The sequence below is a fragment of the Agelaius tricolor genome, unplaced genomic scaffold, assembly GCF_023055355.1.
Source record: "Agelaius tricolor isolate 1412-34295 unplaced genomic scaffold, bAgeTri1.0.p SCAF_2, whole genome shotgun sequence".
NCBI classification, from domain to species: domain Eukaryota; kingdom Metazoa; phylum Chordata; class Aves; order Passeriformes; family Icteridae; genus Agelaius; species Agelaius tricolor.
In genome coordinates this window covers 21,980,375-22,002,517 of record NW_027269262.1, presented here as the reverse complement: position 1 = coordinate 22,002,517, position 22,143 = coordinate 21,980,375, and the positions used below count along the sequence as shown (strand labels likewise).

The 22,143-nt window shown below is 35.3% G+C and overlaps 1 protein-coding gene across 4 annotated transcripts in view; it reads right to left on the bottom strand.

Annotated features, from left to right (window-relative positions):
• Positions 1–12,336: 12,336 nt before the first annotated feature.
• DNAH5 (dynein axonemal heavy chain 5) overlaps positions 12,337–22,143 on the bottom strand; it is a 134,812-nt gene continuing 125,005 nt past the window's right edge. For 3 of the 4 annotated variants that reach the window (XM_071454132.1, XM_071454142.1, XM_071454152.1), the window contains exons 72-79: positions 21,545–21,764; positions 20,727–20,932; positions 19,768–19,971; positions 18,955–19,170; positions 17,927–18,139; positions 16,377–16,529; positions 14,421–14,652; positions 12,337–13,036 (exon numbers count right to left, since the gene is read on the bottom strand). In XM_071454132.1, coding sequence (XP_071310233.1) covers positions 12,885–13,036; positions 14,421–14,652; positions 16,377–16,529; positions 17,927–18,139; positions 18,955–19,170; positions 19,768–19,971; positions 20,727–20,932; positions 21,545–21,764 — 1,596 coding nt within the window. In that variant the 3' untranslated portion in view covers positions 12,337–12,884. The remainder of the gene's footprint in view (positions 13,037–14,420; positions 14,653–16,376; positions 16,530–17,926; positions 18,140–18,954; positions 19,171–19,767; positions 19,972–20,726; positions 20,933–21,544; positions 21,765–22,143) is intronic. The other variant, XM_071454162.1, reaches the window with a different exon arrangement.

Sequence of the window (22,143 nt, the reverse complement as noted above, 5' to 3'; positions counted from 1 at the left end):
TTGGAACTCAAATCCCAAGATTTTATTCTACTATTGAAGTTCTCCATTATGACTAGCTATAGCAGCAAAATCAATTTGAAGAGCTCAGGAAGCCAGAATATGCAGCATTTAAGACATATTTTTGCATACAAAATTACAGTTGAACCAGTTAAAGAAATCAAGGTTATTTAAAACAAGTCAAAACTTTATGACTTGATTGCAGTCAGTTTATCTGCTGCAAGATTTTTCCTTCTTTTTTCAAAACCTACCTGCTACAAAGTTACACTCATGAAACCATTACAGGGTACCTATGGAAGCAAAAAATCTCTGAAAGATGAGGGAAAGCTTGTCACCTAAAAAAAAAAAAAAACAGAGCACATTTTCTATAGGATGTCCCTCTGCTTGTCATATTCCTGAAACTAGATGGACTGCTTCACAGAATGGATGTGGCAATGAACTGAACCTGTAGGTCCCCAGAAGCTTCCCTAGCTTGGTATGCCTGATCTCAGTGACAGCTGTTCTCTTGCTTGGGACCTCCTGCACCTTCTCTATAATTAATGACATTAACTCTGACACCACAGTGTTTCTATACATGGCCAGCCAAATAGACTTCACAGAGCTATCATGATACACCTGCAATCTGTTGGGTTTTTTTTTTTTCCATTTGCCAGCAAAATCGATTTCAGACTTCTGCAATAAGCCCTAGAACATTTCTTACAATATTAGAAAGTATCTCATATGGTGTTCCATATGAACATTTGGTGTTCCAAAGCTAACTATGGAAAGAGAAAACAATTGCACTGTGAGTGCCATTATTCAGGGCGCTTGCATCAATGCTGGATTTAAAATAACCCCTTTGTTATAAAATAACCAGTGTTAGCATGATTTGAAATCTAACTAATACAGCCAAACCCTACTATAGGCCACAAGAAACACTGCGCTATATACACTACTTGAAACATTTACAAACTGTTAGTGATGTTTAGCCCTAGCACAATCCATTAAAATCTCATGGAGAATAATTTGAAGGATCCTGATAGTATTTATTGTATTGCTTTACATACTGCGCAGGATCCACTCAGAATGCAACATGCTACATGAAGCTACTTGATCCTACTCATAAAATTTAAAGCAGGGAGTGGCCATATACTGATGCCCAACCTGAGAAAAAAATTAACTTTATCAAAAGCTAGCATAGCATGAAAATACACCTCTTCTTAGCACAAGCTTCTGAAAAAGCAAGTAAGGATGGCTATGGTGGCTTTCAGGATATTTAAATAAGATTTTTTAAAAAACATACAGGTGGAAGATTATCTTAATATTGTTATTGTTGTTGTTATCATTATTATTATTACTACTATTATTCCTGTGTTGTTATGCACATAATTTTATAAGAATTGTGACATCTCTTTCACATACACTTATTCATTCACAGTTTAAGATACAGAAGATCCCTCTCTTGTACTATTGACAGTGATACTCACACCATTTTTCACATTCTGAAAAATTACATTCACTAATTTTTATACTCTGTCAGTTATTTTTAGCACAGATTTTTTTTTTTGTTTAAAGAAATAATAAGCTTTTTCTTCTCAAGTTAAAAAAATGAAAAAAAGTTTAAATCATTATAGAAACAAATAGAGAACTCATACTGCTTCTTTACTGAATTACCATTGAAATTATTTTGAGGTCATGGGTTTCTTTTGTTTCTCTACAAATGTTCCAGCTATGGCAAAGGCAAAAGACATTTGTTCTCTGTCCTATGTACCTTAGTCCACTAAAAAAAGTCTATGTGATCCATAGCTAAGATCCACAGGGCTCTTCCCCCAACACAGAAGTTAAATGCTGCAGTCGTCTTGTTCAGCACTATCATTAAAGCCATAAATTAAAGGAAACACATAAAGGTAAAAATAATTATCTTCAGTGTTTTACTTCTTTAAAGGATGCATCTTCATGAAAATTTGCAGTAGCTAAATATTTCACACATTTAATACTGCATAGCCTTAGATTTGGCCAACTCATTTTTATTGAGAGTCTTGCTTGAGCCTCAGAGGTCATGATTTCTTGCCTTGTAGCATCGCTCATCTCTAACTCAACAAACTTCATCAGACACAGAGGATGAACTTTTCAGCCTCCTCAATAAGCCAATACCTATGCTTTCCTGCTTAGAGGCTGAATCAGATCCATAAATAAATACAGAAATAAGCCTCACTTTCCACGGACAGTTGCCTAAGTCACATAACAATTGTTTCCATGTGGATACCAAGCATCCATTGTGAAAAATAAAGAAATAAAGCTATTCAAGGGAGCATCATACACCAAGGATTTTAGAAACTTATTTTTCATATTTGTATAAATGTATATTTCATATCTGTATAAATGTGTATATATTGAATTGTATAAAATAATGCACCCTATGCATGGATTGTATCAGTTACATTTTATTGCATATCATGTAGTAGAAGCTGCTTGTTCCCCTGGAACAAACTATGGCTAGTGTTAGAGAAGTTCCAGGTAGAGCTAATTTTTGATTATAAAAAGGCTTTTCTGAGCTGTTTGGTTCCCCGCTGTTTGAGAGGCAAGGCAAACCTTTGCAAACCACTGTTAAGAGTAAGCCAAAATGTTTAAAAGGCAGTAGGAAAGGAAAGCAAGGTTGTGAGAAGCTGATCTATCAGCTAGGGTTTGTCAAAAAATAAAATAAACACCCACTGTTGAGCCCAGCATTAGCCAGAATGAAGTGTGCCAGTGGAAGATGACATCTGAATGGCTGGCAAGCATAACTCCCTTGAGTGTGAAAGCAGATGCTATCTTCTGTGTCAGACCTAGCTGAAAGCCAGAGAAAATGCATAAATTTTTATCAATTAGTAGAATAAAGAATAAAAATAATAATTTTAAAAGGCAGAATTTCTGCATACCTTCGGAATAAACAACAGAACAGGGTAACACACAGGAAATGGAAGAGAAAGGTATTCATGAGAGTCTGCAGACCTCATGTCTGAGCAGATTGCGTATTTTGAAAAGTTCACTGAGTGATCATTTTTCTAGTTTACAGTCTTTCTCTTTTACTGCCTGAAAGGCAGCACGTAGTCACTATTCCCCAGACATACAATAAGACTTTGTACATATGAAGAGCAGCTTGACAATGAAATAAAAACAGAGCTGATGGCATGGGAAGTACAATAACACTGGTTTTCTAGGTAAGGTTAACACGAACCAAAACAACCACCTAATATGCTTTAAGATATCTGCTACATGCATGAACTTTTAACTGTTACCTGCAACTTCCTTTATTAATTCTCAGGGGAAAAAAGGCTTCTGTTTCTGGACTACTCTGCTGACATCTAGTGAGCCTCGGTGACAATAGCTTCAGAAAAAGAGAGGTGGCATGAGAGCAGCTGTTCTTTTCATTCCACTTGCAGTAAAATGTCTTATATGGCCATGTCTGTGATTCAGCAGAATGCTGAATCATATATCAACTCAGAGAACACTGTAATACTAATGAGAGGAAAATGTAGAAAGATGGTAAGGAGGAGAAAGGGAAAAGAAGCATAAAGAAAAAAAGTGATAGATGCAGTCTTTCCCTAACAGAATTAACACCTTTAACAAGGGTGAATAAAATTTGCCACTAGTTGTGACTTTCATCTTTTGCATTCTGTGTTTCACATAATTTATTGGGATATCTCAGTGTCTGTAATTTCAAGTTAATGACTACTTTGTTGTTTGGTTTTAATATAAAACATAAACCACAAGCAACTCCTTATTATTGTCTTAAAGTTAACTGCAGTATAATCCTACCATTACAATAGCATAAATATGTCATTTTATCCTTGGAGTTGTTTGGGAGAGGGGCAATTTCACATGAGATTCTCAGCTTCAATAAAGTCGCTTAATATCGCCTGGGAAACAGGCATCAGTAAGATGAGATGGCATTTTTTGATGTCAAGGAATTCTGCAACTTACAATGAACACAAAAACAATTTAAAAAGAAAATCAAACTTCCTCTTTTCAAAAGAAATTGAAAAAATGAATATAAGTGCTGGCCTCTGATAACAAAGATTATTAAGATCACATTTTACTTCCCTGAAAAATGGCTCCAAGAGGTCACAGTCATTACTCCTGCATAAAAAATGTGAGAACACATACTGCCACCAACTATCATTAGGTTGGTCTCTTGAGACCTGCTCATCAGGAATTTTTAGGTTTCCCTAAGAGAATTTCCTATCTGCCTTTCTGAAATTGTTTATCTACTTAAGACCTTACAAAATGCACAGGTACTTGGATGCTTAAAAACACCTAAACAGAGAGATTTAGGCTTCTCCAAGCTTGCAGTGTAACAAATTTAGGGTAACTAAGCTTCACTTTAACAATATAAAAGAAGCCGCTAAAACGAACACTGTGTAGTTCCTTGCATCATAAACACAACCAAGAAACTAAAGATTGCATAAGCTGAAAATGACCACAAAACAAGAGAGAATATAGAATTATTTTTGTGGAAGAAATTAGTTAGTGCCTGCTTGAGGGTGGTTTTCTTACAATGCTGCTCATGACAGCAACTGGGCTCCTCTCAGACACTGCTGAAGCTCTTCACTGTGGTACCAAAAGTCACTGCAGCTTCCCTTCCTCTTCAACCTGTTTTCTTGGCTTACACACTTCAGCCAGTCAGAACTTAATCCTGCATTTAAGTGGGAAGATTAGTCACTTTTTTCTTTCTCCACAGCATAGCAATCAAAATTAACATTTCCAGATAGACCAGAGGATATCTCACTTGAGAATGCTCTGGAATTATAATTTTAACTCACATTCTAGGTGCTGAATCTCTTGAGACTAAAAGCTGATTATGTCCAAAATACTTATATGTCTATAATTTTTATTTTATGCATGTAAGATTGCAAGTTATCCGGGGAAGATAAAATTGTTCAGATGAAACATCAGGGTTTTATATATTTTTGCCTTGCAACTTTATTAGAAGTAGTGTAATTAAGCATTCAGACACAGACCTTAATCAAAACCTGTCTTTAAACAGTTTTCTGATAACTGCAATTAACTGTCTATAAGTGTAACAGACATTTTACTATATAACTACATGTAAGTGTGATTAACTGAACTTTTTGATATATAGGTCAGAGACTGCCACTTGATATATTTTAATTCTAAGAGAAATTTTAGACTCATAGTACTACACAACTTAAAAACTTTTAAGTTCTTAAGTGTTTTTTTCTGCTGCTAAAGTTCAAATAAATTCTCTGTCATCCAAAATTAAATTAAAATTTCACCTTGTAAAAAGAAAATTCTTATTACTAAAAGCATGCTTTTACCTTATACTCATTTATTATTTTTCATAATTTATTTGATTTGGCCTGAGATGCTAAAGATTATTGTTATTAGTTAATAAAAAAGTGAATAATTTACTAGGTCTTTTACTAGACCTGTAGTAATTGTAATTGATATATCCAAAATTATTACTTCTACAATTATAATTTACAACAATAATTATGGAGTTTAAATAATAATCAAGGAAATAAATATTTCCACTTGGAAAAAAAAAAGTGAGAAGAAAAACAAATCAGACAAGATCATTTTACCCAACAAGTTCAGGAGCACAGCTGCTTTTCTTTCTAAAGCATTCACTACTTAGCCTTAACCTTGTTTAGATGAATGACAGAAACTTCTTTGTTCTCATTTCAATTGTCTTGATCCCTCCTCAGATCTCTCTTATCTCCACTTAATGCAGGGAACAATTTCTTCCTGAGAAAAAGCAGGAAGGGTTTTTATCGTCTGTCTCATTGCCATAGCTTGGCTTGTGAATCCATCAGGTACAAGATACAGCAGCTGCAACAAAGCCCTGAGCTGCTAAAAGTAAAGACATTTGTAGTGTTTTGATGTTTTTTAACTGTCAGAGCCTTTTACAAATACCAACAATATAATCCTTGGAACATACCTGATTTCCATATATCCAATGCACTGATACAAGAAAAAGGAAAGAACCTGATGTGACTTCATTCGCTGACAGCATCCAAATTCCAGACAGGTCCAATTCCTGAACACAAACTGTCAAGTACTGCTGCTTTCAGCACAGTCATAGGTAATGTGAAACTAACACACAGTCAAGCTGTTAGGACAATTCGGAGTGGTAATAGAATTCTCAAAGCTTTGGTACAGTAATTGGAACCACAGCGTACTCCTGAAATTTTCCTATCTAGTGTGAGAAAAACACAATATACATTATACACATCTAACTTCCCACACCTGCATAACATATTGCAAGTCTCAGTATCTGTCTTGTAGTTCAATACCCAGGTGGCATTACAAACAAATTTTATATCAAATTTAATTTTATATCAAAGGAAGTCAAAAAAATTAGCAGTCTTCATTACAATGCAGCCAACCAACAGCACATTAACCAGACTAAAGAGGCAGGCACACCACCTCTTTATAGACACTTTATACATGCAAAAAACACACTTTTTTTAAATTCACTTGAATAAATGCTTCTGGTAAAAGCACAAAAGTACAAAACTGGGAATAGGAAAACCAGTTGTCCTATTGAACTTATAATACCTGTTCCTATAACATATGCATTTATAAGAGCCAGACATATGCCAACTCTTGTGAAAGAAATCTGCCCTAATATCGACAGCAATACTGGGTAGACTCCAATTAAAGGTCACTAGCATAATAAAGAGACTGGAGTGTCCCTCACACAAGGCAAGCCTGAGAGAGTAGGTAAGCTGGAGAAGAGAATGCTCAAAGGGAATCTTATGAAAATATCCAAGTCCATGAAGGGATGATGTAAGGAGCACGAAGCCAAGCTCTTTTCAGTGGCACCCAGTGATAGGACAAGAAGCAAAGAGCACAAACTGAAACACAGGAGGTACTGCATGAAGATCAGGAAACACTTTCACTGTGAGGGTGACTGAGCACTGACAGAGGTTGTCCAGAGCACATGTGAAGTTTCCACCCTTTGAGAAATTAAAAATCTACCTGGACACAATCCTAGGCAGCCCACTCTAGAAGACCCTACTTGAGCAGGGGATTGGACAAGATCAACAATTCTGCAATACCACAACATCCCTTAAAAGTAATAAACCAACAGATCATTTTCCTTAAAATTATTTCAATAAGTAGACTATTGAGTAAAATATTGAAGTGATTCTGATCCATCCCAGCTTTCACACATGGTCTTCCCCTTTCTCTTTTGCCCCCTTCTCTTTCTCCTTTTCAAAATCAAGGACTCATTTGACACAATGCAAAAGAATTTCCTATTCATGAAGTAAATATTCTGAGATCTCTGTATAAAACTTCATGGCTTCCCAACTGACCAATTTAGTAAAATGTAGTAAAAACTACTGCTCATCCAGTGAATACAGCTACCTCCGGTAGCATTATTATTGCCTCTTTAATTTTTAAATTATAAAGCAAGAGAGTCACTGAAATCTGCCTAAAAACAAAGCCCAACTCAGTATTAAATTTCTCACTTAGTATGTTGGGCTCAAGCAGAACTTTTATTGTGCTGACATAACACAGTCTAACACTAATGCAAATTGATCAGATTTTTGTGATCCAAAGATCAGCAATCAGCATGTCTCTTCATAAGGATTTCACTCCCATTATATTCTGACATACCTCCTCCCATTGTGAAATGTCTTCTGTTTTGCATAGATCATGCATTTCTTAGTTGGTTTCTCCTTTTATCCAAGTAACAAACTCTTTGTTTGTCAAACATAACTCACCTAAAATAACTTACTTTGAAAGAATAAAGAACAGCTTTATTTGAGAAGGATTACTATCTAGAAGTTGGAGACCAAAATGCAAAAAGGAAATAATACTACAAGCCTCACTACACCACAATGCAGCGTCAGAAAAATGCAAAGCAACTTATTTAATTTGTAAAATGAAGTAAACATTTTGTATTGGAAGGCACCATCATTTGAGCTTCATCTGCAGTGATTATTATTTTGTCTCATCTGCGCATTTTACACAAAGTATTTTAAATGAAACAATACTGATTTATGCAAGTAATAAAATCATAGAATGGCTTGGGTTGGAAGGGACCTTTAAAGGTCATTTAGTCCAACCTCTCTGCAGTCTTAAACTAGATGAAGTTGCCCAGAGCCTCATCCAATCTGGCCTTGAATGTTTACAGGGATGAGGCGTCTACCACCTACCTGAGCAACCTGCTTTAGTGTTTCACCACGTTTATTATAACAAAATTTCATCCTTGTATCTAGTCTAAGTCTACTCTCTCCTAGTTTAAAACTGTTATCCCTTGTCTTACAACAACAAGCCCTACTAATGTTTTTTCTCATCTTTCTTATAAGCCCATTTTAAGTACTGAAAGTTAACACAAAGGAATTGATTTATGAAAATGATGGCCTGCAGGAGGGACTTTTATTGAGCACATCTTACTTCACAAAGCATTTCTAAGTGCGCACACACTCTTGTCACAATCTTCTACAGTGCTTATGAGCTTCATAATCAGTTAGCATTTCCTTCCCAAGTATATAATAATCAGATTAGAAAATATACTGAAAGATAAGATGAACCACTTACAGTGCTCTTCCCAAACTAAGCTACTACTATTTTACTGGAATTGCAGTTCATGCAGAGAAAGTGGGAAAACAAATTCAGCTTAAAGAGAGGAAAGCATAATGTGATATTTAATATAGTAAGTTAAATAGGTCAGTTAAGAAGAGATTCCAGGTTACATTTTTCTGCAAAAATTACACCCTTTATACTTAAGAAATGGAAGGTGGTGGGGGAGACACCTTGCAGGAGGAGCTATATATATTGGCTGCCATTCTCGTGGCAGTTTAACAGGGAAACTGAAAACTTTATTTGCAGGCAACTCATGTAAAAACAGTGTCTTAACAAGTTACTCTGCCTTCTGTTCAATCATGTTAACCTCTTTTCACTGACGGTTCACAGAGTTTCCTAACTCTTCTTTTTCTGTGTGTAGATTTTCTTGTTCTAAGATAACACCTTTGGAGAAAAAAATCATGTTTTTACATCAGCAAACATCTGTTGTTTTTCTTACCAAAATAGGATAGCTCATACCCTCTGACAGCAAAAGCTAAAATAACTTCTTCAGTTCTCCAAGCGATTGCAATGCAAATAATAACTCTACTAAAAAGCTAAAGGCCAGTATCCATTTAAAATAACATCTCTATCTAAATAATATTTTAACTATGCCTTTCTTCCCTCTTTTTTTCTGTCAACTTTTCCAGTTTTGATTCAATAGCTCTTTGTTTAGGACATTTGTTTAAAAGATTGAATGTGCAAGTAAATATTAAGAAATTTTTAATTTTACATGTAGACTTCAAGGGCAAAGTGAGATTGGTAACATATTTGTTTTTTAGACTTAAAAGCTCCAATTTTAATTACATTTTCCTATATTAAGATAGAGACTCATATGATCACTTACACTGGATGTTTTAATTTTATTATAAGAACAAAAGCTATAGAGTAGTATAGCCCTTGGAAAAGCTGCATAGTGCAAATTAAATGCCAGAAGCTCCAGTAAATGGGAGTATCTTGGGATCCACAAACACATGAAGAACACCTTCAGCGTTGGTTTTCTAAGTGTTCTTTGTGTTCCAAAAGCCTTTAGATATTTGTATACACCTATAATCTCTGTGTATTGTGAATGTGAAAGCTAAAAATTAAAATGTGGTAATATAAATACTAGTCAAGCTTTATTTCATAATTCATTAGGAAACCACTTAGTACATCCAGCTCTGAGTAATTAAAATAGGATAACTGTCCAAGCAAGGAATGAAGAAAAGAAACCCACATAATAAAGAAACACTGAACTTTCTCCAATACTGATTTAATTACGAAAAGAAATTAATGAAGGATATTTCAGAATAAGAAGCAGTTTCTTATTAATCCAATTTTTGTACCTATACCACAGCAATGTACTTCTGATTAAAAAAAATTCTTTTCAGTGATGACAACCACACTTACTGCTAGTTTGGAATTGCATTGCCTACTGTATTTGAAACTTGAATTTTGCTTTTTCCTTATAACTTCAAAAGTGCAACAAGTCAATAACTGTGAGAAAAGTGACTTAGGAGCTAAGAGGAATGAGTGTAGGCATAGAGCTTAAAGAAAAAAACGTTTTCTGAAGAGAAGTTCGTATAGTAGTACTACACCCTACACAGCACAGTACATATTTGAAAGATTAGGTTGCATATTTTAAATACTCTAAAATTTATTAGGGATTCAAAGCACTATGATGAAATTCTATCTGTACCCGGTTCAGAACATTATTTTACTAATAATTTCCAAGAGAAAATTGCATAATTTTTGTTTTTAAATATTCTCCAAATACATGTATTTATCATGCCAAATATGAGAAATTCATATAGAGAATACCTTCTGTAATCCTGAACTCCTCCAGCCCCTTGAATTTATAGTGCTGCATGCTTAATAGCAGCATAATTAAAGTCTGTGAATGATATTTCTTGACTAATCCATTCAGTACCAATAGCAGAGCCAAAGAGTCCTAGACATCCAATTCTACAATACACAAGGTTTAGTTATTTTATTGATAGTCCTTTCCACTGAAAAATTTCATTACCCATTTCTACTATGAAGATGAACAAGAAACAGCTAATTTTTCCCCCTGTTTAAGGCATATGTTATGGAACAGCAAAGACAGGCTGCTTGGACTGGACAGTGGAGCTGGAAGCCAAGAGCCACAGCAGGGTGGTCAGGGTAAAGCTCTCTCTAACAAGGACACAGTCCCATGGCACCTGAACAAAAAAAGAGAGCAACCAGGGCCAGCTAATGTATCAACAGCTGCCAGATGGGGCTGTAATAACAGGGCAGATCTGAGGTCAAGGCAGAAAGATGGGTCAGCAAGGCAGGGCCTGAAGAGATGATGATAACCAGACAGTGCTGCACAGATCAAGGCAAGGTTATAGTAAACAAGGCAGGTGTGATTCAAGCTGCACCAATTGTTTTCCCAGCCCAGGCAGTAGACCTCTGGGAGAACAGGGTATGCAATCTGGCCCTTGACATAATACTACATTTCAATTGCTCATTGAACTTTCCCCTGCCTCATTTTTCCATCCCTGATGGTGGTTTTGCAGACACCTAAAGAGACAATGCCAAAACTGTTACAAAAAGAAAGCTAAAACAACAGAAATAACAGTGATGGCCAATATCAATGATTCCACTGACCTAACAGTCTTTGAAATAACTAGGAACACCAGTGTGGGAACTACTCTTTGCCTTGCTTTTTTCATAGAAAATCACACTCTGAAAAAAATGTGCACAGTCCCCTCACTGAATTACTATTGGGTTTGATGTATCCATTGTATCTACAGTAATGATAGTACAAAAAATGCCCATTTGAAAAGTGGTATTTGAAGTGCATGTGGCTTGGAAATTCTTAGTATGAATGACTTGCACAAGGATGAAATATGTTCATCTTCTTCAGAGAGGAAGGTCTTGGTGAAAGACACGAGTCCGTGGCAAGTTAGAACTCCAGAGAGTTTCCGGAAATCTCCTGGAAATTGGAACACAGTGCTTCGAGGTTTGATGAAGAACACTTCAACCCTTCTAACTTAATTTATTGCCTTGTCTAAATTAAAAGTATTTCCTATAAAAGATTTTCACATATTCCATTCATATCATTGTGAGTTATTTAAAAGAAAACATACTAATTCCGACAGGGAAGGACTGCTCCAATCAGAATTTGTTTGACAGAATCAATGTTCCACCTAAGTTTTATAAGTGATTTGACTGTGGAAATGAATGTTGAAGTCTCCTGTATTGATTTGACATAAAATTGAAAACAGTTTCTCCATTGTAGCCTTTATGAATGACAGATGCAGCAGGAATACCAATTCTCTCTGCTTCCTCTTCTGAACAAGCAAACTTTGGGAATGGTTAGTGGACTAAGATACATGAACTCCTGAACTCAGCAACAAAAATACATTGTTTTTTTGATGATTAAATAAGTGTGCTTGAAGTGTGAGGCCCATAATGTCCAATTAAATGGACCTGCTAATATTTCTCTTTTAAGATTAATTCCTCCATTAAAAGTTTTCTATGTAAGACACCAATAAAGCTGCAGCACATAAGCAAAAAAAAACGGAGACATTTTAAAAAAAAGGAAGAAAGAAAAGGAGGGGAAGGGGAAAGCCCTATCTAATAATAACACTGATGACAAGAGACTCAACTCTGGTATAGTAGCACACAAAAAGTACATATTTAGTATATATTTAGTATATATAAAAGTATATATTTATAAGTCCTGAGCCAGATGGTAAGAAATTTTGGCAGCTGTCAGATGCTTGTTTTCCTATGCAACACAATGAATTTGTTGTCCACGTAGTTAAAAAAGCATGATATTTTTCCAGCCTTACCTTCTTTATTTATACAGCAAGCAAACTATCAACTAGGAAATAAATCTTGGAACATAATCTTGAGGAATTTTAACTAATATTAACGAGCAATAGGGCTTAGTTTTCCATAGATACACAAACACAAAAAAAACCCCCAAAAAAACTAGCTTTGCATTTACCTTCTTGAAGGTAAGTTCTGATACAAGAATATTTACTACCAAAAAGTAACAATGTTCAAATCAATTAATCTTTATTCAAGGTAAAATTAAGCACACAGGAGGAGTGCTTATGCACACATAAGTGATAGGAGCACTAAATATTTGTCAGGATTTTTCAAAGACACCAAAGTTAATGTCACTATAAGATGTAGCATTTATAAGCCTATTGTATATGTTTATTGAGCATAATTTTATAAAAACACCATAATGGAGTCTATGATTTAGAAATAATATTTTTAGAAGTGTTCCACTGTGTATGTAACCACATAATAATGTTTGCATTGAAAATCAGAAAAGAACAAAAGAACTCCTGGAAACCTTTTTTTTTTTAGCATTACTTGACATCACAGAGAAGTGCTACTCCACGGAGTACCCAGTGCTCTGGAGGCTGGCGGGTTTTAAGATCCATAGCAGCAATGAAATTAAGGTCTGTTCGACTGCTCTTTTTGTAGACTGGACATGAATATAGATGTGGATCTTTTGCAGCTGAAAAGACAGAAGAGACATAAAGAGCAATTAAACTAAGTTGAAAAAAATGGGGCCCTAAGGGATTGATCATAAGGCAAATGGAAAACTGAACCCAAGTTCAATAGTACTGCTTTCTATTTGCTATTGCCAGTCTAAGGACATATATGGTTTGAAATTTCTTTAGGTTTAACATGAGCACCTAGGAAGTGATGCAAACCAATATACGTACATGGACACTCTAGAGTAATTAGTGCTCTTAATGGTTCAATCTGCCCACTGAACATTACTTCTTATCAATGTATTATGCCAAAATAAAATTTCCCTGCTTTTGACCTGGTAACTTTCAAACTTGGTTTGAAATACATTTCGTATTTGAGAGTACAAGTCATCAACTACTTCACTGCAGAATTAGAACAGTAGTCAAGTCATGCTCAGTACCTCTGTATTCATTATTTAGTATCTTGGCTGCTGATCACGCCTTTTATAAAACATTAGCTATACAAAATAGCATGTTAGTAAGATTTGCTTTTAGAGGTGGGATGCTTTTCAACAGTTTTCCAATTTTATGTCACGCAGTGGATTATTCTAGTCTGTTTTACATCCCTATTCAACAGCATGTCCTATTCTATATGCAAAAACTCATCACATTAAGACAAGTTACACATTTTCACAGCACTGTCCTTAAGCCCCATAAGTTTACTTTCCTTTCCTTCATTCCTTTACTGCCTCAAAGACAAAACATCTCCCACGACCTTACTCCACATCTTGCTTGCTTCCATGAGCTCAAAATCAGACTTCTCCAGGAAAATAAAAAAGTTTTTATAAATATACAGATATATATATTATGTGTATATATATATTTATATATATAAAAACATATTATCTATAAATACAATATATACCTGTATATGTATACATATGTGTGTGTGTGTGTATGTATATAATCCATGAGTATCTTGTATGCTGTATATGCACACATACATATATTTTATATATATATATAAAAATTACATTCAGTTTTGGCATGAGTGAAAGATTCTTTAGATTTATGTTATGGAGGCTACAGAGATCACAGAGTTTATGTATAAGAAAAATGGCATTTTAGGTCTGGGACGTATATTGTCAATATGTACAGCTTACCTGTTATAAAGTTCTTAACACCATTAAGACCACGTGTAGAGACCTATCTAAATATTAGGAAAAGTGCCTGCTATCAATTATGAAGCAAGTCTGCTTCAGTGGAAGTCTAGGGAGTCCTCCCCATTGAAACACATTTGCTATGCATACAATGATATCAACAGCCTCACGAAATCCCTGCAAGCCCAAAAGTTTTCAATGCAGTTAAATGAAACATTACTTTGAATTCAACGTAAATAACATCCTCTACAATACCGTTACTTACTATTATTCTCTGCATATATCCTTATAACTGGCATCAGCTCGAAGAGCACCTTGGGCTTAGATTCTGTCAGTCTCATGTTTCTTCTGTCCCAACCAGCTCCTTCTAAATACAGCCCATACACGTAGACACCTTCTGAAGGAGGGCTTGTAATATCATCCTTCATCCATTTAGTGACTTCATTGCACAGTACTACACTGTCAAGAGCCCATCCTTTGTTAGCCCTCGTTATTTCCTGCCCAAATCAGACAAAAGTTAGGTGATAAAATTTTCACATGAGCTCAGAACCCTTTTTCCCAGCAGTTATTAGAAATCAATTTTTATAGCCATAAAATATCATCTTCAGTACAAAAAAAAAACCACCAATCCTTTACAATATCTGTGTTCACAGAAGTCTGACTTTTCTCTAAGGGAATGATGGCATGGCACTACAAGAAAGCCTTCAGTACTTTTGCCACTATACTTGACTTTAATTTCTTTCTATTATATAAAGTATCTAAAAACCATACCAAGTAACACAACCACTAGTAGCACAACCAATGCCAATGGTAGCCAGCTCTTGTGAACACAAAAATTTCACATATTTGATGAGATGAGAAAACATTACCTGCATGTGGTAAGTGAAACATATTTTCTGGGGTTACCTTCCTTTTTCCTGCACCTCTACTCTTCAGTAACTGTATTCTTAATGAGTAAAAACTCACTCAGCTATAAAGCTATGTAAAGAGACTGCAAAAAAACCTGTTGGTTAATGCACTGGACAACACTCAACTCTCAGTTGCCCAGTTCTTTACTATGCCATGCAAATAAGTTGTGGCAAACCCAAGTTTCATCCTGGTCTTCCAATGGCTTCAAAAATCTTTCTTTGAAATAACTGGAATGAATGCTTGCCCTGTACTGCAGTTACACGGATGATCTAAAAGAACTCAAGATTTATAGCTAAGTGATCATTGTGGATCTTTCTCACATTGAAGCCCAGAAACTCACTTTGGTATTTACTTGGCCTATTAGGTTGTTACATATCCACAGTTCCTTTTTACAGAACCAGAAAATTCTGTAGTTTCCAATTGTTTTGGATCCTGCTAGTAAACTGGGACTGTCTTTTGCATCCAAGCTCATGCAATGAGCTTGGATGCAAAAGACAGTCCCAGTTTAGGACTGTTCACGCAAAAGAAATATTTTGTTACATAATTCCAAGGCTATATGCCTGAAATTTTAGATCACACTACCCAGACCTCAGAGTAGGAGGGGATACTTTTCCTACATCAAAAATCTTCATTTTTTGGGCTTTTATTTTCCTGAGGTCCCATTGTATTTTCACCTGAGTATTCTTTTTTAATTTTTCACATTCCAGATGCTTACTGTCTCCAGTATGTCCCTTTATGCTGATCAACACAGTCATTTATTGTTTCCTTATAATGTAAAAAAGTTGCTGAGCAGCCAACATACATATATTAGCAAACACATCAAATATCATACCTCTATGCATTAATAAAGGAAAGTCTTTCCCACTTCCTGAAGAAAGACTTAATCAGCTACTGAACAGCAGCAGTGAAATGTAAGACTAATTCTGAATAGCTTTTCAGCCCAGTCTCCAGTCAGGTAAGTACTGAACCCAGAACAAAAGAGGGGGGAGAAAGGCAAATTCATGGGCTTAATGGCCATTCTCAGAGATATTGCAATGGAAACATGAGACTTAATATTTTTCTAGTCTACCTTAATAATATTGTAAGGTAGCCTCTACTTATTTGGGCCTTGGTCAACACAGGACACATAATTTAACACATTAGTGGTTGTTATACTAACAAAGTACGTGTGAAGGGAGAGAAGTTCACTCAGGAAATGTTAGACAGTCACACATCTTCCCATGCATATAAACTCATCCTTCATCAGACAATACATTTTATTTTTAAAAGTATGTGAAACAATAAGCAGAATAAGACTTCAAACAGAATTTACCTGTCTCACTGCAGTTAAAAATCCTTGAGGATTAAAAAACCCTGTCATCCAGAAACAGTTGGGTCGACTTTCAAAAATCCACTTGTAAAACTGGTGGTTTCTTTCTAGAAGCTCAGTAAACCAGAAACCAAGTGTACTGGAAGGCCAAGACACCTAAAAACAGTAAACACGTTTTAAAATAGCATACTGATGTCAAGAAAAGCTACATCCTCCCACGGTAATAAACAATACAATATTAGCAAAGCATATTTGAAGATCATCTATCATAACTTTAATCTGATGCTTAAACTTTGCATCCCACTGAAACCTGAAGGAAATTCTTTCTCTGTTTAAATTCATGTCTACTATTCCATTTACATGTTTAATGCTCTCTGTGGAATTGTCCATTTTATGACATTTTTGCAAGATTAAACAGCTGTATAAGCTAAAAAGAAAAATTGTATACATGTCTTTATAATTCCAAGGTCAATATATCAAGACAACATGATTTCTGTAACACCGTTCTGCATTTTTATTCTTCTGAATAAAACCTAAGGAAAGCTGAACTTGGACTATGGGGAGATATAGCTGTGTTGTGAAGTTGTGAAGCATCTGTTTACATCTAGGTTTTCTACCATGAAAACACTTTGTCAGTAGAAACAAAACAAGCAAACAACAACAACAAAAAAACAAACACTTTTTTCTTTAAAAAAAAATTCTTTCCATCAGTTGCTGTTAACAGGTCTAATTATCCCTGAAAACAATTTCTATGGGGAGAGGCTGAGAGCTGGGATTGTTTAGCTTGAAGAAGAGAAGTCTTAAAGGAGGCTTAAATATGTTTATATCTCATGTGGAGGAGAGAAGGAGATGGAGTCTGATCCTTTTCAGAAATTGGAGAGAAGGCAATGGGAACAAGATGTAATGTCAGAAATTCTGTTTCAACTTAAGGAGTTTTTTGTTTGTTTGGCTGGTGGTTGGTTGATTGGTTGGTTTTTACAGTGAAGGTGATCAAACAGTGGAATGGGTTGCACCTCTCTGATTCTGAAGACTCCTGACTTAACTGAGCCTGCTTTAGAAAATGTGATTAAACTACTCTGTCTCCATAGGTTCTTTCCAGCATCTACTATTCTGCAATTATGTGGCTATTACTCAAAGTGCACTGATTTTGACAAAGATGGACAGGCCACCTCTACTTAACCCAGAAAAGGATGTCCAATAATTATATATGTCAAATAAATAACACCATCTTAGTCACTAATATGGGTGTTAATTTTAAAAATCCATCATCACATTTTAAATTTCTCTCCTCTCTCTGGGTTTTCATATTGCCAATATATAAAAATGGCACATAGCTGCATCCTTCACATTCATTTCAATTTTCATAAATGAAAGAAAGCTTGTTTTCAGTATGTTTATTTTAGCACAAAATCTATTCCAGCAGTTGCACAGCTCTGGTTAAAACTTCTGAAACATAGTTTGAAAAAAAAATGTTTACTCTAAGTCTAGCAGTTTAATCTAGTCTTCAGAAATAGCTTTTTTATTTCTTTCCAGAACAAGTGATGTACACCTACCTTTTTCCAGCTAGCAGGAATCCTTCCATCATACATGCAGTCTAAAGCATCCCTCAGATTTTCACTCATAACTATTGTCCCATCAATGGCAAGTTTTAGATCAGTCAGAGTGCTTCTCACTAAAGAAATAACTCTCTGCATTTGTTCTATCTCCTGTCGTAAAAATATGTGCATAGGTTGAAAAGGTCCCATGTTCTTTAGTCTTTCTTTTACCTGTTGGTAGAAAACCAAAGATCCTTCAATAGAAGTGAAAAAACCAAAATTGGATTTATGTCAATGTTAGGCCCCAATATGATCTTTGAGACATAACAATTTATTTATGAGCTTAAATGGTCAGTTTGGCACCCCCCTTGAATTATCTGTGAGAGAGAAACACAGGATTTGTTCCAAGAGAAATCTGTGATGCTGAGACTGGCTATGTTTTCAGTCCAAGTCATGATTTAGTCTTTGAGCTAATGTCACTTAAAGAGCTTGTAGGCTGTTTACCTCAGTTCAAAGAATTCAGCTGTAGTTCCAACAAGCAGTTCCAAGGTTCTTTTTGAACAAATCAATCAAGAGTAATTGCCCCAACTACTTTGCTCCAACACAGCAGCAATGCCCGGGAACTATCACAATATCAGGCCGTCTTGTATTCCGACCAAACTCACTGATACATTTTTAATCAAAAGTGTTAAAGTAACAAAGAAACAGCTGCATTAACATAACTAGAAATTTTATAGTGTCAACAACTTCAGTTAAAAGCTAATGATCCTACCTCTCCCATAGTGCAAATGACAATTTAAGCATTAACAGGTTTAATATTTCTGAAAAAGTTTTTACAAAAGCACTTCAGCACACATTTAATGACTTCATTATAAACATTAATAGCTTGGCCACACTTCTTTAAAATACAAAGTATTGCCTGCATGAATTAATTCAAACATGCTTTTAGAAAAGTTTTTGGGGTTTTGGGTTTGCCGGTTTGGTTTTTTTTAATCCATAAAAGGCAAGATGGAGCAAATGTTTTTGCCACAATTTCATTAACTCACTTCAAATGGTACATAATCAGCAGGAAGTTTTTCCAGCATATCATCAGCCAGTCTGGCTACAACTGCCTCTCGAGTTTCACCTTTTCCACCAGAGCTATCTTTAGGCTGAATACTGAGGATGGTGTCCAATACATCTCTGGAAACTTTACTTTGGTAGGTGATATCTGCATTGGGGTGCAAACCAAACACCTCTGGTGTGTCATAAGCAGGAAGGCTCTACATAGTAAAATATAAAAAGAGTACAACTGGAGATTTAAAACCTAATCATTAAAAAAAAGATCCAAACAAAAAAATCCGCAAACAAAAAAACAACCCCATAAAACTCAACACACAACAAAACCAAATAAAAAACAGGGAAAAAAAAACATGATTACTGTTAAGTAACAAGCTAGATTTCTTCAAATAGTCTTATGCCAAATAACTTGCTGCGTTCTATTTGTCATGTCCCAGGCCAAATCACACCAAACAAATTGTGTTTTAACAACTATACGCTATATTAATAAAAAAAATTTTTACTCTCATATATCTAGACCTTTCATTTCAAAGGTGTTGTACCCAATGTCTGGACTCCATTCTTTGCCCTCTTTAATAACTTTGTGCCTTTAGGTGTGTCCCACAAGCAAAAACACATGAAAAAGAAAATATATATTACTCTCATGAAGATGATAACATTGATAACAATAATTAGTTGTCACTAATAGATGTGCAAACTGCTAGAAATCAGACAAAACACAGGTACTCAGAAAAAAAAGAGAAAAATTATAGGGAATCAGGAGCTTATGAGAAACAAGTGATTAGCTTTCATTTACCAACCTGTATGTACTGAAGGTATTGATCCACCACAGTACATTTGGGTATGCTGTATCCTTTGTAGAAGCTGAATTCCTGACTGAATGTGTTTTCACTGAACCAAATCTTTACAAAGGTGTTCATGAGTCTTTTGTCAAAGTCATCTGTCACACGACCACCATACTGGATCTCACCTATCATGTAACAAACAGTACTCCAAGAGATCCCCTAAAACCAAGCAGAAAGCACTGACTTCAGCTAATCCCCTTCTTATTTACTTAGATCTGCCTTAGTAAAAACAGCTGATGTACCATGTCTGTCCCATTTGAAAGAATGTTACTTTCCTATTACTCTTTTTCATTATAGTCTTGCATTCCCACAACACCTGCAAGGATTTCTCAAAATAGAATTCACCAACAAATTCAAGAGCATCTTGAAGATAGCAAGGTTACAGATATATTTGAATTCTCCTTTCACTTAAAATGCCAACTGCAAATTGCTCTGCCACAGACCTCTCTTTATGACAACTAACAATATGAAAGTGAGAAACACAGGAGACATTATTGTATAATCATTTAAAACAACTTTTGATTTCTTCATGCTGCAAAGTTGGGGGGGGGGCAAAGCTTATTTTTACTTGAAATAGATTTAAACAAAAGAGTATTTAAAATATCCCTTTTTAATTAATTGACTTAATTAGAATTGAAAAGAAGGTCGATACTGCTAAGGTTTATATTTCTGAGATGGATGGAAAGGCTTTTTTTTTTAATGAAGAGGTTAATACAGAAATTAAACATGCACTGGATTAGAAGTCTAAGTCTGTTGCTGTAGAGATAGATATACTTGAAATATTGAATATTTGTGGAAAAAACAATAAGTTAAAATCACTCTTGTAGTTCAGTTTTTAGGAAGCATCTACATACATTCCACTACTAGAAAGATCCATCATCTTAATCCACCTTTCCCACAAAATCATTAATTACCTTCTTGGTATCCATGCGATTCAAGTGGTTTTGAACAAACTGCACTGTAGCATTGAAATCAGCTTGATTAAACTCATAGGGAATATTCCAACCCAGAGAGCCAAACTTGCGTCTTTCCTGAACGGTGGAGTGCAGAAAGGCTACAGCATACAACAGTGGTTTCCATTGCACCATTTTACTGGCATCTAATAAATCCTGGCTGACACCTATTGATTGCAAACGGGCTTTATGAAAATCACTGTAATTGTCTTTTTCAAAATTACTTCAAACCAGTGCTAAAATATCACTCTAGAAATAGTCGCTTGGCTCTCTGCCTCTCCCAAGGGTAAATTATTGTCCCACAAAGTGTTCTGTGCTGGAGACAGTTTATAGCATGTTATTAAATTGTACAAATTAGAAGAGTAAACTTCAGGGGGAAAAAAACACAATTTACTAATAGTTGAATTCACATCAAGTTGCTTTCTGCAGAGAATCTTTTGTCCTTTATTTTATGTAGTGTAAAGAGCACTTGATAGCCAACCATATCATTTTTCTGCCAAAAGACAGAATATTAAAAATTAAAACACTTTGAACTGAGATACTAGAAGCCAATACGTGAGAAAAGAAAAGGCATTCCCTGTTTTGTTATCCAATTAATTCTGACAACAGAACATCAGCAAATCATCTTCTTAATTTTCAAAACAAAAAACTAAGATGTGCCTTGCATCATTGTGAACAGTTCCTCATATTAGCTTATATTTACTACCAGTTTAACATGACCACACAATAGCAACACAGTCCAAAATTTAATTTTAAATCATTACCATTCTAGCACTCACCACTGTACGTTCTCTTTAGTCCAGCTCTGAGCCCTTGTGGTGGTTCATTGGTAAACTTAATCGACATTTGAAGAAGGGTGATGGGGAATTGTTTGTGAATGTCAGTTGTCATCCACAGCCTAAAGCTTTCATGGACAGTCTCTGTCTCTATTACAGTGTCCATTAACTCATCCAGAAAGTCAAGTCCAAGGTGGCAGTTTTGCAGAAGTGCCCAACCTCCCTAGTTTCAAACAACAGAATTTTAAAAGTTATCAATGTTGTTCAAAAACTGAAATCACTCCTTGAGGGGAGTTAAGCTTTGGGCTGTTTCTTCTGAAGATGGTGTTAGCTTATTTGGTTTTTTTTACCTGAACAAGTGGTTCCTACTTGTCTCATCTGGTCTTTTCAAATAGTCTCTACCTTTTCCATTTCAATACATTTAAAAGATACCTTGTCATGACTACAGTGCTGATAGAAACTGATAAATTTTGACTTACATAAGGGAGCTCAGGAGTAGCTCCATAGAGCAACCTGCTAAACCTTGTTCCTCACAAGTGTCCCAGGCTTGGAAAATAACCAAATAAGCCTACATAACTAATCTACTGCTATCAATCAATAGA